Source organism: Aythya ferina (assembly GCF_964211825.1).
Source record: "Aythya ferina genome assembly, chromosome: 2".
Taxonomy (NCBI): Eukaryota; Metazoa; Chordata; class Aves; order Anseriformes; family Anatidae; genus Aythya; species Aythya ferina.
The window spans coordinates 8,411,184-8,426,203 of NC_140297.1; the positions used below are offsets into that span (position 1 = coordinate 8,411,184).

The following is a 15,020-nucleotide window of genomic DNA, read 5'->3' on the forward strand; positions in this document are numbered from 1 at the left end:
TCCCAGGCTGCCCAAAGGAGCTGTGGCTGCCCCATCCCTGGCAGTGCCCAAGGCCAGGCTGGATGGGGCTGGGGGAAGCCTGGGCTGGTGGGAGGGGGCCCTGCCCATGGCAGGAGGGTGGAACTGGATCATCTTTAGGGTCTCTTCCGACCCAAACCATTCTGTAATTTTGTGATTGCTTAAAAGCGATAATATTGCTGTTGATAAGAAATGGAGATAATGGCTCTAGTAAGTGTTTGTCTTGTTTATTTTATCAGATGAGAACATGATCTATGTGGGTAGAGACTCTTTAAAATACTGTGTTTCAATATTTCTGAAAACATCCACACAACTCTCCAAGATGATTTTTATCCCATTGACGTGTTAGAAAATAAGGTTTGTTCAAAGATTCATAGTTTGCAAAACTATATGGAGAATACTGAGTTGTTCTAGTTTTCTCTGAACCCCAGTAACATGAACTGTTAATTAGAATAGAGCACAAGCCCAATATTCAATCTCTTGACCCAATTAAAGGTGTGATCAAATGTCCATTGAGGTCACACTGTAACAAAGCACTTCTGCTGGTCCAGTAGTGGGGAGATCACAGCTGCATCTTATTTTATGTACTAATAATCCCATATTGCTCTCTGCAGGCACCACTTCCTGGTGCTATATTTTCATTAGATTTTCAAAGTCAGACAAGGTCAGCTGGATAGAAAACACTAAGGTTTCATCACAGACGTACTTTCCTGGAAACTGGCAGAGTTGCTCTGAAGAACCATGTGCTTTTATCCTATGTCCATTATTGTTGAGATCTCAACTAGATTGTTGAGATCGCTTACTAGGTTGGTTGTCTTAATTTTTTATTTTTTTCCCTGTCTTTTGGATAACTGGTCTTCCCAGAGCTATTGTGATGGAAAAGCATCTGCTATAATTCTGTCTAACCTTCTTGATAGCATACAAATATTTGAATTTTCTCTTTCCCACACCTCTGTTGTAATTAATGAGACTTGAAATCCTGATAAATCCAGTGCCTTACCTCATGCTTTGCCTAGCTCTGAGATCAGAGCTGGCTGAGAAATCTCAACAGAGTCAGAGAAAATTACTTTTAAGTGGTTCTGGTTATCACCTCTCATTTTCTCTTTAGGGGACAAAATAATACTCCAAGGCAAAAAGTGTTTTATTGTTGTGCTTTGTTTTGTTTTATGAAGCAAAAATCCCCTCTATAAGTTATGATTTAGAGGGGTCACATAAAAAACACGATAATCTCATCCTTTTAAAAATACTGTTACCAGTATCTAAAGACCATTTCTACTCTTTGCTTACTCAGGGAGACCTAGGGATTTTGATAACAGTTTGCTGTCTTCCAGCCTGGATTACCGTGAGTCCTAGCCATGCATCTGTGTCTGTTACATTTTTTTAATCAGTTTTTGTAGACCTTCACTAGAAAGAAAAGCCTGTGCCTTCACTTTACATAACTCCCAAAGGAAGTTGATGGCTTCTTTTCTGACAAGTGATTGATTTTAAAGTGGTATTAGTATTTTACAAGCTTTTCCAGGTCTAGTATGAAATATGACGTTGATGGATGCTTTACAAACAGAGGCAAACTATAATCAAACAAACTTCTGAGCTCCTATTCTTTGCTAAATCTGACTGAATTTCCAAACTGGGTACAAAGACATTTTAGATCCCATGTGTTGTATTTTTTTTCTTTTATGCTCTAAATAAATGACATTTTATCTTGAACAAAAAGGTTGGTGAGCTCTGTTGTTTTTAAGAACAGCTGAGATGTTTTTAAGAACAGCTAGATGATCGGATGTCTATCTGTAGTTGAAATTAGTAAGTTCAAATTGCTTTTATTACCTCCTCTTACTGGAACACTGAAAAGCACTGTAGAGGAAGTATGTATATGTGTGTGTTTATGCATTAAATATTTAATAGTGGATAAGCGTACCTGAATGGAAAAATTTTCCCTATCTATTTAATCACTTTTATTTGAATTCCGGTTATGTCTTCTGACAGTCTAATTTCTTGTTTAACTTTCTGGAAAGTCTTTGATTCTCATTTGTATTATATTTTATACCATCTCTCTAATATTCTCTATAGGGCTGTGTGTCTCCTGGGAAGCAATTTTCTTAATGACACCTGTCTCTTCTTCTCCTTGGTGAATACTGAAATAAACAAGTCACTTAATTGTTTAAGAATGCTTTTTTGCTCCTTGAGAAATGGCATTCATGCTTCTTGAAAACCTTCCACTCTTTATCTAAACTTATCTATGATTCTTTGTTCACTTATGAACAGTTATGTTTTACTTTCTTTTATTTCTTTTTGCAAAGTTCCTCCATTTCACTTTTTTCCTCATCATTCATCAAAGCTTTTTTATTATGAAGTTTCTAATTCTTTATAAACCTTCCACATTTCTCCTTTCCATGGTGTTTGCTTTTTTTTTTTTTTTAACATTTTTTAATATCTTTCCTTCCTTCTTCCCAAAGAAGAAGAAATCTATCTAAGTTTCTGCGTGATTTTATGCTATTAGAAGTAGATGTGAAGACACCAAGTTCTAGTTCTGAGACTGATAAGTAGGATAGGCAGATAGGTTTTACAGCTAACCATAAAAATGTCTTAGTGAGCTGACGTGTTTAGGGCTGTTATCTTTCAAGATATTCAGTGCTCAATTGATGAAAATAGCAGAAGCAGGTATTCCTTTCTTTCTCACTTTTTTTTTTTGTTTGTTTGACTGTTTTAATTGTCTTTATTTCTTTGAGTTATTTGCATATAATACTGCAACCTTAAAATGTGTTCTGTATTTTCCAAAATTATGTCCCAATTAAACACGGGTATTCAAAGTTTTTCTCAGGAACTAATTCCGGCTCATATATTTAGCTCTGGTTATTCTTTCAGAAAATAGACATGTGGAAGTGGTCTTTAGTGAAAATTGTTATATTTTTATTAACATCGGCCATAGGTGCAAAGAATTTCATACAAATGTTGTTGTTTTATATTGGAAATTAAGTTAAAAAGTTATTAAAACAGACCCAAAGAAGAACAGTCCATACCACACCCCAGACCTTGACTGTTTTTGAGTTTCAGACTTTTTCAATCTGGTATTGTGATATATTTTTCTTAGAATATTCTTGGGGTAAAAGGAAACTCACTCAATTACAGTGGAATTTATTTATTTATTTATTGTTAAGCTTCACTTGAAGTACTTACTATAGAACAGTTTGTCATGTTTCTTCTCAAAGGGAGATTCAGTGCCATAAAGTCTCCAGGGCAAACTTCTATTCTTTAGAATAACAAAAATTGTCTGAAGGAACAAATAAATTGGAAAAAAAAAAAAAATTATGCAATCTCTTTAAAACTAGTCCCTCATTAACAACAGTATTTTTTAAAAATTTAAAACGGGCAACCTAATAGGATTGATTAGATTGTTTTATCCTATGTAGACATTTACTATTTCAATAATTACGATTAAAATTTATTTGGTAGATGGTTTGCAAGTTGCACCCAGGAATGTTCCTTACTCAAAAATTTTGAAGGGAGATTTTTTGAGTAATGAGTACTCATGTAAAGAAATGAGTAAATTTCTCTATTTACTGGTTCAATAACCTTTTGTGAACTTTGTGCTGAAATCATCTCTGTGTCTGGAACAGTTTAACTGTCACTGCTCCAGACAATATTGTCTTAACGTGGATGAATTTATACAGCACATGCTGTCTTCTGTTTGGCTTTACAGCACATGCTGTCTTCTGTTTGGCTTAAAACAACATACTTTTTTTTTTTTTTTTTTTTTTTTTTCCCCAGACTTTAAAATCAATCATTTTAAGAGATGAAATAAATATCATCAACCCTTTAATAACCCCCTGCCTTGCCATTTCTTTGGCTGGAAATAAAGGTTATAGTCCCTTTCCATAAGGAAACAGTAAAAGTGTTGTAACAGCGCAGTGAAGTTAGTTCTTCATGCAAACCCATAATAGGAGATATACAGGCTGCCTTCAGAACAACCCATTTCCAAGTCAGCACCCTGCACAAATGAGCACACAGGGGAAGGCTCAGATCCAAACAAGGCCTGATGATGAGGGTCTGTGAGGAACACTGGCTCTTTGGAGAGGCTGAGATGACCTATAATGTTGATTGATTCAAGAAAAAATACAAAAGAATTTTAAGCAGGATACTTTGAAGGAAAAAGCAAGAGTGGAGCTATGAGAGGTGATAGCTTCTCAGCAATAACACAGTTCCCAGAAGAAGCTGGTTGATGAGACCAGCATGAGGTCACATGTAACATGCAGTGCTTGGACAATGGGCGAGTGCTCCTGAGTTGTTTTTGTTTGTTTGTTTGTTCGTTTTCCAAAAGTCCCTTGTGGCATTTTTACTGAGGAGAACTGCATGTCCAGAATAGTGTGAAGAAATCTGAGGTGTGTTGGATAACAGCTCTCCAAATGTGTGGTTCAGTTTGTGGGCTGCAAAGAGCTTTCCTGGGAAGAGCAGTAGAGGGTTGTTCCCATTCCACACTGGAGAGGCGGTGTAGGCACATACTCCTCCTCCCACTATGAAAGACACACTCAGTTTGTGTGGTGGTTTTACCCTGCTGGGCAGCTGAACTCCACTACAACCACTCTCTCATTCCCCATCCTCAAAGGGAAATGGGGAGAGAAGAAAGTATGCTGGAAAGAAGAAGAAAAAAGGTTCACAGGTTGAAATATCCTTGAGATAAAGATAATTTCATTAAAGAAACAAAACAAAACAAACAGACAAAAAAAAAAAAAAAATCTGTACGGAAGTACACAAGGAAGAAAAGCAATTATTTATTCTCTGCTTTCTCTACTTCCCATCAATGAGTGAGGTTTGGCCATGTCCTTGGAAGCCAGGTTTCAACAGCTGCTGCAGGAAAAGCTAAATCCATCCCAGCCAGATCCAGAACAGTCTGTAACTGAGGCTGCCAGGGAGGCAATCCATGTTTATTCTAGCACAGACCATGCACCCAACATTGTCCAAGTAAGTGTCTAGGAATCTGCTCTTTCATGGTAGAGTCTACACGTGAACTTCACTTTCATGCCAGCTTCAGGCATCCTGTCAGTCCAGTCTCACCTGGCCACTGCTAACACAGCCTGCGTGCTGATCCTTGCAGCTTCTCTGAAGGCTGCTATATCATGCTGGTCAAGGAGGGTTGCCTTCTCAGATCCCTTGCAGGTGATGCCAAAGTTCTCCGCAGGTGATGGAGTGAATGGTTCTACTCCCAGGAAAAGGAATCTCTTCAGTCTATAAGAGATGAGGATCATGTCCATCTCTCAGGAGCATGTTGGGGGGAAAACTCAGATCTTAGATTTCTTTTATATCCCATGGTGAAAAATAATAATTCAGAGCATGAGGATGGCTGCCTGGTTAACACCTCCCTCCAGTGGTCCACATCATGCTCTGAACATGCTTGCTGTGACACATTGAATTTAGAGACAGTTTATGGTAACTTGGTTTGTAAATCAGGCACCTTCAGACAATATGCAATTCCATCAGTCAGCCAGCCCTCCTATCTGCATATTTATCAAAATGTTTTGAGGCAAACAAACAAGATTATACTACAAGAAAAATTTCCCAGACATTCTGAACAACATAAGAACTAATTCAGTAGATGCAATGATATTTTTCCTCAGTGAAAGGGAAGATGACTTTGCTTTTATATATGTGTGTGTGTGTGTGTGTGTGTATTTGTTTATTTTCAGCAGCAAAGCTCTTTGCTGGTAGCCTGAATTCAGGGCTTTTACCTTCTTCCTTGTCTTTTACCTTATCAGCTAGCAAAGCTGTTTGGTGCAGCTTTTCTCATTGCATTAGAGTTGTCCTCTTCTAAAAGATGATGCAGTGAGCAGAACTGACAGGACTTGTCTGGGCTCTGGCCTGAATTATTGAATGTAATTGATACGTCTGTCCCTTAGCTCCGTCTGGTTTATCTGAAGCATTACAAGTTTGAATTCTTACAATTTGTCTAATCTGTTTACTTGGTGATGGTATTTCCTCCCTCTATTTGTAGCATCTTGTTCCTCTTCTTACTATGGGTAAAAACAAACCAACCAACCAACTGACAACAACTAGATAATTAATTTGTCAAATAGTAAAGTACTTTTTTCTACCATAAGAGGATTTGATTTGATTCACTAGCTTTCTTTTTTTTTCCTGCACTCAGAGTTTACTCTCTGTTGAGATAATCAAGATAGCTAACCAAAGAGATTGAGTCTTAACAAGGAGAGCTAACTTGAAACTTAAGCGGCTAATGAATCCAAGCTCGAAAAGATACAGAATATGATCTGCTATTAGTAGGAGTTCAGCATGACTGTTACCTGTTCTCTTATCCGTATCTTACAAAAGTGACTCTAGGCTTCCAGCAAAGACCATTAATCATGAGAATAAAAGATGTAGCTATATTCCACCAGCAGCAGTCCAGGATGACATATTGCTGGTAGAGTCATGATGTTGGGGCATCCTGCAATACAATTCTACTTGAAGGGTCAATACCTCAGCAAACTACTCGTGCCCCTCCACATCTGCCTCAAACCTGTTGTTGTGAGTACTTTATCGTTCAGTCAGCTCCACAGACCTCTTCCCAGAAACAGTAGGGGTTTATGATTTATAACTACTGACCCTCACCCTCTAGCAGGGGTGTGGAAGTTGCCATTCAAACTACAAAAGTTATGGAAGGGGAACTGTAGGCATTGGAATCCTGCCTTAGCACACCTCGTTTAAGGTCTGCCCTGGTGGCATGTAACTTTGAACAAAGGTTTGCAGGAAAAACACCTTTTTCACATTTGAAAGACCACACAAAATATATTTTTAAACACTTCTCTTGCTGCTCCCTTTGGATGTGTTGTGACAGCCATGGTGCAGTGGGATGATTCAGCCACAGGAAATCTGTCCCAAATGGGCAGAGCTGGAGAGTAGCCATGGTATAGCACAACTCAAAGACCAAGCAACAGAGGGCATTCAGTTAACATCTAGTTATTGCATTGAGTTTTGTTCTGTTTGGAAAATATTATCTGGAAAACATCACCTTTAACAAAGTAATGAACATTGTAGAGATGCCTTTTGCTTAAGGGCTAGGCAGATATTGTCTCATTTCTCTGGTTTTGGATGATGTTGGCCTCAAATTGCCTTGTTATTCCTTTCTATAGGCTAGTGATGATAATGCCCTTACTTTTTAAAGCTGTTTGAGATCTTCTAGTGAGACATACTGTATACAGGCCTTTTTAGTGCTCTTTTTCATAGAACATTACTACATACAGAGTTGTAGCAATATAACTTCAGAATATGAAATGTAATTATTTGTGCTGAGTATAAATACCATCAAGGCAATGGAGGGGTTTTACTTTCTGTGCTGTGATAAAATGATATTAAGCTACTCTGACATTTACCAAAAAAAAAAAAAAATCCTTTTTCTATATTGCATTTCCTGTGTCTCACTGATGTTCTGCTACAGAAATGAAGGTAATGGATGAAAGAACAAGAAAAGCATTTTGATTTTATTTTCTAAAAGATTGAGATATTTGGTATTAATAGGAGCTTTTGCCTTCAAAGCCAAACTGTGTATCAGTTCTTATACAGCTGTTAAGCATTCCTGCCATCATGTTCAAAGGAAAGTTATTAGGCAGAAAAGCCATGAGACAAAGAAGACTTTATATTTTTCTTGTGGCAATATGTTTGAAATATATAATTATTATTTATCTTTTGTGGATATCATCAGTGTTGATAAATACAATTGCTTTGTTTGCCGTCCCTTGACTAATTCGTAAGGCTTAGGCAAGTTGGTGGTGGAACTAATGTGTTTAACTTCATATTAATAAGAAACAGAATTTGGCAGTTAAAAGCTTGATCTTACCAATGCTTGCTAGAAGTATAGTGCTTACCATACAGTAAAATGTCTGCTAAAATCTGGCACCAAATATTAGGTGATTCTTGCTGAAGAATGTCATGTAGAATCACGGTGGTGCCAAAACAGGGTGTGCACCAGCTTAAATGAGGACATTCCTGAAGGTGAAATTTTATTTTTCTCTTTTTGCAGGGATCCCCAGAATTTGTATCCCCCTGAGGTCAGCAATGCAAAGCTTCAGTATGCTGGTTGGGGTCCAAAAGGGCAACAGCTGGTAAGAGAAAGAACAAACATGTAAATGAATTTAGAGAATATTCTGCTAACTAGATTCTTGAAACCTGTGTGTTAGCAACTAACATCTATTGGGAGTTGTTTTATCATGTAAATTATTTATAAAATTGCTAAATATATACATTTACTGCAAAGTAATTGTGGCTAAAAATGCAGGCAAAAGATTTTATGAAAGCTCTTTGAGAGGATGCACCTGCTTCTCCCAGTATTGGACACAGGACAGATTTATAATAGACAGTATGATTTAGTTAGTATATTATTGCTTCACAAGGGTGTCTCCAGATGTGCAAACTTGGCACTAGAAATATTTTAAATCTAGAACAGACTTGTTTTGAATTTGCCCTGTAGTTGTCTGCAAAATGGACAAAAGTAGAAATGTATTATAGAAAGTTTTCAAAGCATACTTTAAGAAACAACCAACCAAACAAACAAAAACAGCTTGTTCGAGATTCATTGTGTTTCAATGGAGCCTTTCATGCTGCAATGGTTTTGAAAGGTCCCATTATGTCTCCTGGATGCTGCCATCTTGGATTTGCCCATTATTTACAGCACAGATTTCCTGGCTGTGTCCCCTGGCTTCATTTCCTGATGCAAACCCAATGTAAAGATATAACATATGCCAAACAATCTCTATTGTAACAAGAAAATTAAACATGTCAACTTCTTTTTATTGATATGGAATTTTAACACCAAAAAAAAAAAAAAAAAGAGATTTAATAGTAGCCAAGGAAATCTAGCATCTCTCTCTCCTGTCCCTACTGCTTTCTTCAGGGTTTTCTTGTTTTGTGTTCTTAACTAAATTGTTTTCAAAGTTTGTTATTTAAGAAACTGCAATAGTCATTGCAAGTCTACAAATCAGGTTAGAAGGAAAGTAACGGCTACAGGAACAAGAAGGTCTCTCCTCTGCTCCATCAGGAAAATCAGGCTTCAGAAATTCATTGACCTCAAATCTGGTAGGAGTGGAGATGCAGCAGCCTTTGCCTCTATGCAAAATGACTTCAGAGAAGCTCATTTTTCCTCATTTCACCCACATATGTGCCCTGGTTCTGTCCTCTAACATGTTCCATTGCAAATTCCTTAGTCTGCTGCCCAACAGATCCCTGCTGAGCAGTTTGTTCCAAATCACAAGAGATTGAGGTCTGATGCTGACCAAACTCTCTTATATTCGTGAAGACCAATGAGTTCACGTCTTTAAGCTTCTGGTTAGCTGATAATGTGCAATCAGCTGAAAACACAGCTAGAGACTGCCTCTAGGATATGGCAAAGAAAGCAAAAAGAGAGCAGCATATTTTCTTTGCTGTTTGCTAGTGTTTTCTGTTATAAGTCTAACAAACTGAACTTCACAATATATAACGAAAGGTACATCTGCTAATGGAAAGATAATACTGAGTTGCATTAGCAATTTTCTTCTGTTCACAAGGGCATCTCTTTATCATATTTTTTGCTGTGGACTTACATGCTTCAGCACCCTGAGACTCTGCATGTTATTGACTTGCATTTATGTTAGTTCTACCAAGCTGAATGGATGTATTTAATATCCATCTTAGAGAGAAGATTAACTTCTTTCACACCAAAGATAAGACAACCAATCTACTTCCTCTATTGCCTTCTTTCCCAAAGTAACATAACTATGCAGAAAGAAAACATATTCATATCAAAATAGACAAATTATGTATACAAAAAAGCAATACATACAGCTCAGGAGAAGAAAAGGCTTTCTAACTCCCAGCTTGATCTTTTAATACTGAAATAATTGATACCGCTTTCCACTGATTTTATTAAAGTTGAAGTAAAATCTTAATTCCCTAAGACATCAAGTTTGGTACACGTTCTTTCTATGGGATGCATGGAAGATTTTTTAAAGTAATTTCAAATATTCCTATTACAATTGAATTCTATATGTATTTTGGAATCGTCTTGCAACAGTGGATTTGTTCTGGATTTATTTTTTTTTTTGGCTTCTAAGTATGTAAATCTGTTGGCCTGTAATTCAGTCATGTATTTATTCATAGCTAATGATCAGAAGAGAATTGCCAAAGAGAGAGAAGCTTTTCTGAAAAAAAAAAAAAAATATATATATATATATATATAATAAAAAAATCTTCAAGCATTATAAATGAGGTAGAGAATACACCATGCTCAGTCTTCTGTATTTCAAGACTAACTGAGTTACTCAGAATATAATTCCCAGTGAAGTCATTGTCTCCTTCTGTGAGGCCAACATTGAGTGCAAATGCAGAGAAAAATCGAAGTCTTTTCAAATCTGATGGTGTGAATATTTGCTAAATGTAGGCTGGGTTGTGTTGCAAGAGAAAGGAGATGTTATTAAGTGGGATGGAATGAAGTAACATGCTGGAAACTAGGTGTTGGCTCCCTTTATCCTGGGTGGGACAAGCACATGTTAGAGTCCCAGAAAAAAGTGGGAGTGAAGGGTGAGTGGGTTTGGGATTGCATCACCTTGAGGTACCCTGGCTTTCAGGAAACAAAAAGGATTACCATTGAAATCTCCATATTCAAAGGAGAGGTAGGACTGGTGAATAGATGGTTTGGTCCTGCAACTTTTTATTTCCATTGTTTCTCCTTCCAAGGGGAATTTTTAGTCACTGTCTGACCTCTTTCCCTCTTGCATGTCTAATCATTCAAAAAAGAATCAAATCTGATACAGAAGAAACTTGAATGATCTGCTTTCCTTGTGGTTTAGAATAAACGGTGGAACCCTTTGTGGTTTAGAATCAACAGTGGAACTTTCTAGAAGCAATTTTCTGTTTATCTTGTTTTCCTTTGTCCTTACTTATTAAATTACATGGCAACTGTTAGATTATGAACTCCTCAGAGCATGGTTCTTGACTTCTAAGTAGCCAGTAGAACGCCACATATGCCAACAGATCTACATAAATAATGGCAGATACTGGAACTGAGCAAATCTATGTCAGGAGATCAGAATGCAGAAAAACCCTCACTTCTGGTATCTCAGGAAAAAGAGAAAAAAAAAAAAAAAAAAAAAAAAAAAAGCTTTAACCTTTCTCAGATTTCATCCAAAGACTTAGCAAGTTAAAAGTCTAACAAAACTGGTGGAAGAGTCAGGCCTTTCTTCTGAGTCAATAGAAAAGGAGCCACCAAAAGTACAAGAGCTAAAACATTCCTTAAATGCGGCAATTAATAATTGGCTCCTTCTTTCATCCTATGATATAAACCATATTTTTGGCCTTTGCAGAAAGTGTGGAAAGCTGTATTAAATTGGAATAGCAGTGTGATACATTCACTTTCAGTGGGTGTACATGACTGTGAAAAGGACTGAAAAAAATCCATCTTTTCCATGATGCATCCAACAGCCCAAAGTCCTTCTTAGTATGCAATGGCATCAGCCCAGTGACCTTCAGCATCTTGCTTGGTGGCTTTCAGTGAATAGGCTGTATTTCCCTCAAACAGTATCAAAGCATGATTCTTTTCAGCAACATAAGGATGTTAGTGGCATGATAGAATTGAAAAAAAAAAAAAAAAAAAAAAAAAAAAGTATTATGCTCTATCTTTGCCCTATTCTGTGTATGCTTGTCTCGGATTTCCTCTCTTTTTCTGGTCTTGCCATTTGTGACTCAACAAAAACATACTTTCCTCTCAATGGATTATCAATTCTACCACAAAACAAACAAACCAACAAACAAGAGAAAAAAATCTCTTAATTGATTTTACTAAATAAAAAAATTTTAATAAATTTTTGATTTATTTTAAGAGTCTCATGTTTTATATCTTTAGATTTTTGAAGTGGGTTCTGTACATGGGCATGTATGCGAGTTTTCCATAGTATATTTTCCCCAGTATTGTCTGTGCAAAGATTAGTCATTACTATCACACTGATCTGAATTTTCATAGAACTTATGAGAGTAACAGTCTCAGACCTCTCTATATATCTGTAGCTGAAGTGACCAAAGAATAAAAAAATAAAAATAAAAAATAAATAAAAAAGTTTTCCAGATGTTTTTGTCTAGGTTACTCCAAAATGAGCGCATCTAGGTTTAAAATATTTGCTTCAAGGACACACTAGGGATGTGGTTGAGTCCTGTTGTCATAAGGAAGGCACAAGCTGCAGGACAACTTTAATAACATGCAGTGAGTATTCGCATTGCCAACACTAAAGTACAGTTCACAGGAGTTGTTAAATTCCAGTTGTCAGAAGCAGAATAATTTCTGCCATGCTTCTATTTTCCTTTTTTTTTTTTTTTAATCAGAACCTGTAACAGTCCTGACAGATATTAATGATAATGATGACACATCAGACGCTGGGGGATGCAGTTCTGCACAACTTTAGAGGCAGCAGTTATAATTCAAAAATCTCTCTCATAGTATTTATTCTTCAGCAAAGAGAAACATTTTTGTAAGGTTCTCCTGGCCAGTCAGTCGTTTACCGTTTCCACTATTTCCTTAAACTACCAAAGTCATGAAGGAAAAGTTTTATAATTGTATTTTGCTGTTGTTTTGACTGCCCTTATATTTACTGCTTACCCACAGACTGGTCAGAAAGTGTTTCTTCTGCATTCAGAGCCAATAAACCATTTTCAGTGTCAACTCTTTTGGAGCAGGAGTTACCTTTTATTCTTGCAGATTATGCAGCAATCAAGTGTATAATTGGTTCTAAAGTAATAAAAGTTATGTTTCACAGCAGGTGCAATAAGAAATCTCAATTTCAGTGAAATGCAAATACCAGGGGAAATGAGGAACAAGTCTCTCAGTCCTTACCATGTTAGGACTTTTCAGGTGCTCTCAAACCATGAATGCTAATGCTGGTAAACAGCTTGTTGTTATAGGTATTGCTGTCAAAAAAAAAGTGCAATACAATTTAGAGAAATATTGGAGTTAATTCCTATATAAAACATTTGAATGATAGATCCTGCTGCACAGGGCCAGAACCAATCCATTTAATTTGTTATCAAATCATTTCAACACTGTAGCATAATGTCTTGCTAACTACGTTATCTAGATGCAAAATGATGTTTAAGTGATGACACTTGGAACTAAACTGGAGTGACTCCTCTAATTAGCAGTTTTTTTCCTTTCCTGAATTTGTGCCTATCATGCCAGTTTAGTTTCAGGCAGAAGGGCTGCACAGATACCAAGTGAGGAAGACAATTTTCATAGGAGGTACTGAATCATCCGTTGTTCCTAATCCAGCAAATACTTTGAACTGCTGTCTATATTGTGGGTCTCTTTGTTTTTACTATTATTTCATAGATGTTTATATCAACATCTTTAAGCTGCTGTTCTCTCACCTTTTCTTTTCACAATGATCTCTGAATTTGTATTTAGCTGTGGTCTGCTGTATGTAATTATTCTGGCTTGGTTATCTTGTTAGTTGCAAAGAATAAGTGGTTCCCTCCTTTCTAAATCCCATATATGCCCTATTTAGAGTTAGAGGACAGCTTTTTGCATGATTTCTGCATTCTGGTAAAAGCATGAGTTTCATAAACCTTCCCTTCATCCCCTTTCCCAGTGTTAGAATACAGTTTTTAGGAAATCCCCAGTGAAATATATTACACTGAAAAAGTAGTGGTTTGTGGTGGTGTTTTTTTTGGTTGTTTGAGGTGTGTTTGTTCGTTTTTTTGCTTCCCTTTGATGCTCTGCTCTTTGGTTACAGTGGCCTAGGTGCCCTACTTTTTATTTTTGCACATGCTTGTCACTTTCTCTGACATCAGTAGGTTTTATGTGTACAGTCCTCATTCACAAAAGGGAATATCTGGCATGCTCAATGTTGTGAGCTCTGCTGAAAATGGTTGTGTCCTTTCCCATTTCAGCATTCTTGGTGATGTGTTTTCACCAGTGACAAAAGAGTAAGACATTTAAGATAAGTGAAGAGGTTTCAATAAATGTTACTGAAAAATGATACAGGTGATTACTATAAATAACTTGTTGCCCTTTCTGTGGACATGAAGGATTTCAAAGAAAAAATTCAATTAATGATTTGCCATAGAAGTTTAAATAAATCAGAGAAAAGTTCACTTCTCTTACATCTGAATAGGAGACAATAAGTTCATATAGCATTTAGGGCATCACCCCTAGAGGATCACCACTGCTATAGATTCTCTCCAGGTCTTTGTAGATGTTACTTTTTTCTGGTTTAGTTACAGCATGAAGATGGCAATATAACCCTACCTCCCAGTGGATGTAAAGTATTAAAACATTCAAAATTATGGATATGCACACACGGAGTATATTCCTACCAGAAATATGTGTACAGATGGTTTTGCTAGCTCAGACAACTTTCTCTCTTTTTGTCACAGAGCATCTTGTTGCACTACAGGGCAAGTACTGAATTCTCTTCCATTATATGTTACAGCAGCTCATTGTGTGCTTCTGAAGTTGCACAAACATGCAAAATTCCTGACAGTGCAACATACCAGCACACAGCCATTTCCACTGAAAATAATTCCCTCCTTGAGATCTAAAATCTTGATATTGTTTTAAATTCGGTTGTGTTAAGGGGATATTAAGCATGTATCTTCTGGTTAGGAGCATTTTCATTTAAAAAATCTAACATCCAGAAGCGTATGCTTGGTTCTGTACATAAGTGTTTCTGGCATCTTTTACAGCTGTGGTTTGTAGACATAGTCCATTAAAATAAGTACTTAGGAAGTTACAAGAAAGCTGCTTTTTTTTTGTTTTTTTTTTTTTTTTCATGAAAATAGTTTCCTTTTACTTCATAAAGCATCAGTCATTAGTAACAGTATGTTTAAATACTATGTTTTAGGATAGTGCAAGCAGACTAGTAGCACAACCTAAGAGACTGGAGCACAGCTCACCTTTGTTTGCAGAGGTGGTCTTGTGTTCCTCAGACATGAATCAAAGTTATGAGAAAACTTCAAGAACAATACCATTAGGTCTACTGGTATATCCTGTTCAGCTCCTG

General features: G+C 36.7%; 1 protein-coding gene across 4 annotated transcripts in view; it reads left to right on the forward strand.

Moving 5' to 3' along the window:
- The window catches only part of DPP6 (dipeptidyl peptidase like 6), a 557,763-nt gene that overhangs the window by 443,413 nt on the left and 99,330 nt on the right, over nt 1–15,020 (forward strand). For all 4 annotated transcript variants that reach the window (XM_084509965.1, XM_084509967.1, XM_084509964.1 and 1 more), the window contains exon 7: nt 8,024–8,105. In XM_084509965.1, coding sequence (XP_084366091.1) covers nt 8,024–8,105 — 82 coding nt within the window. The remainder of the gene's footprint in view (nt 1–8,023; nt 8,106–15,020) is intronic.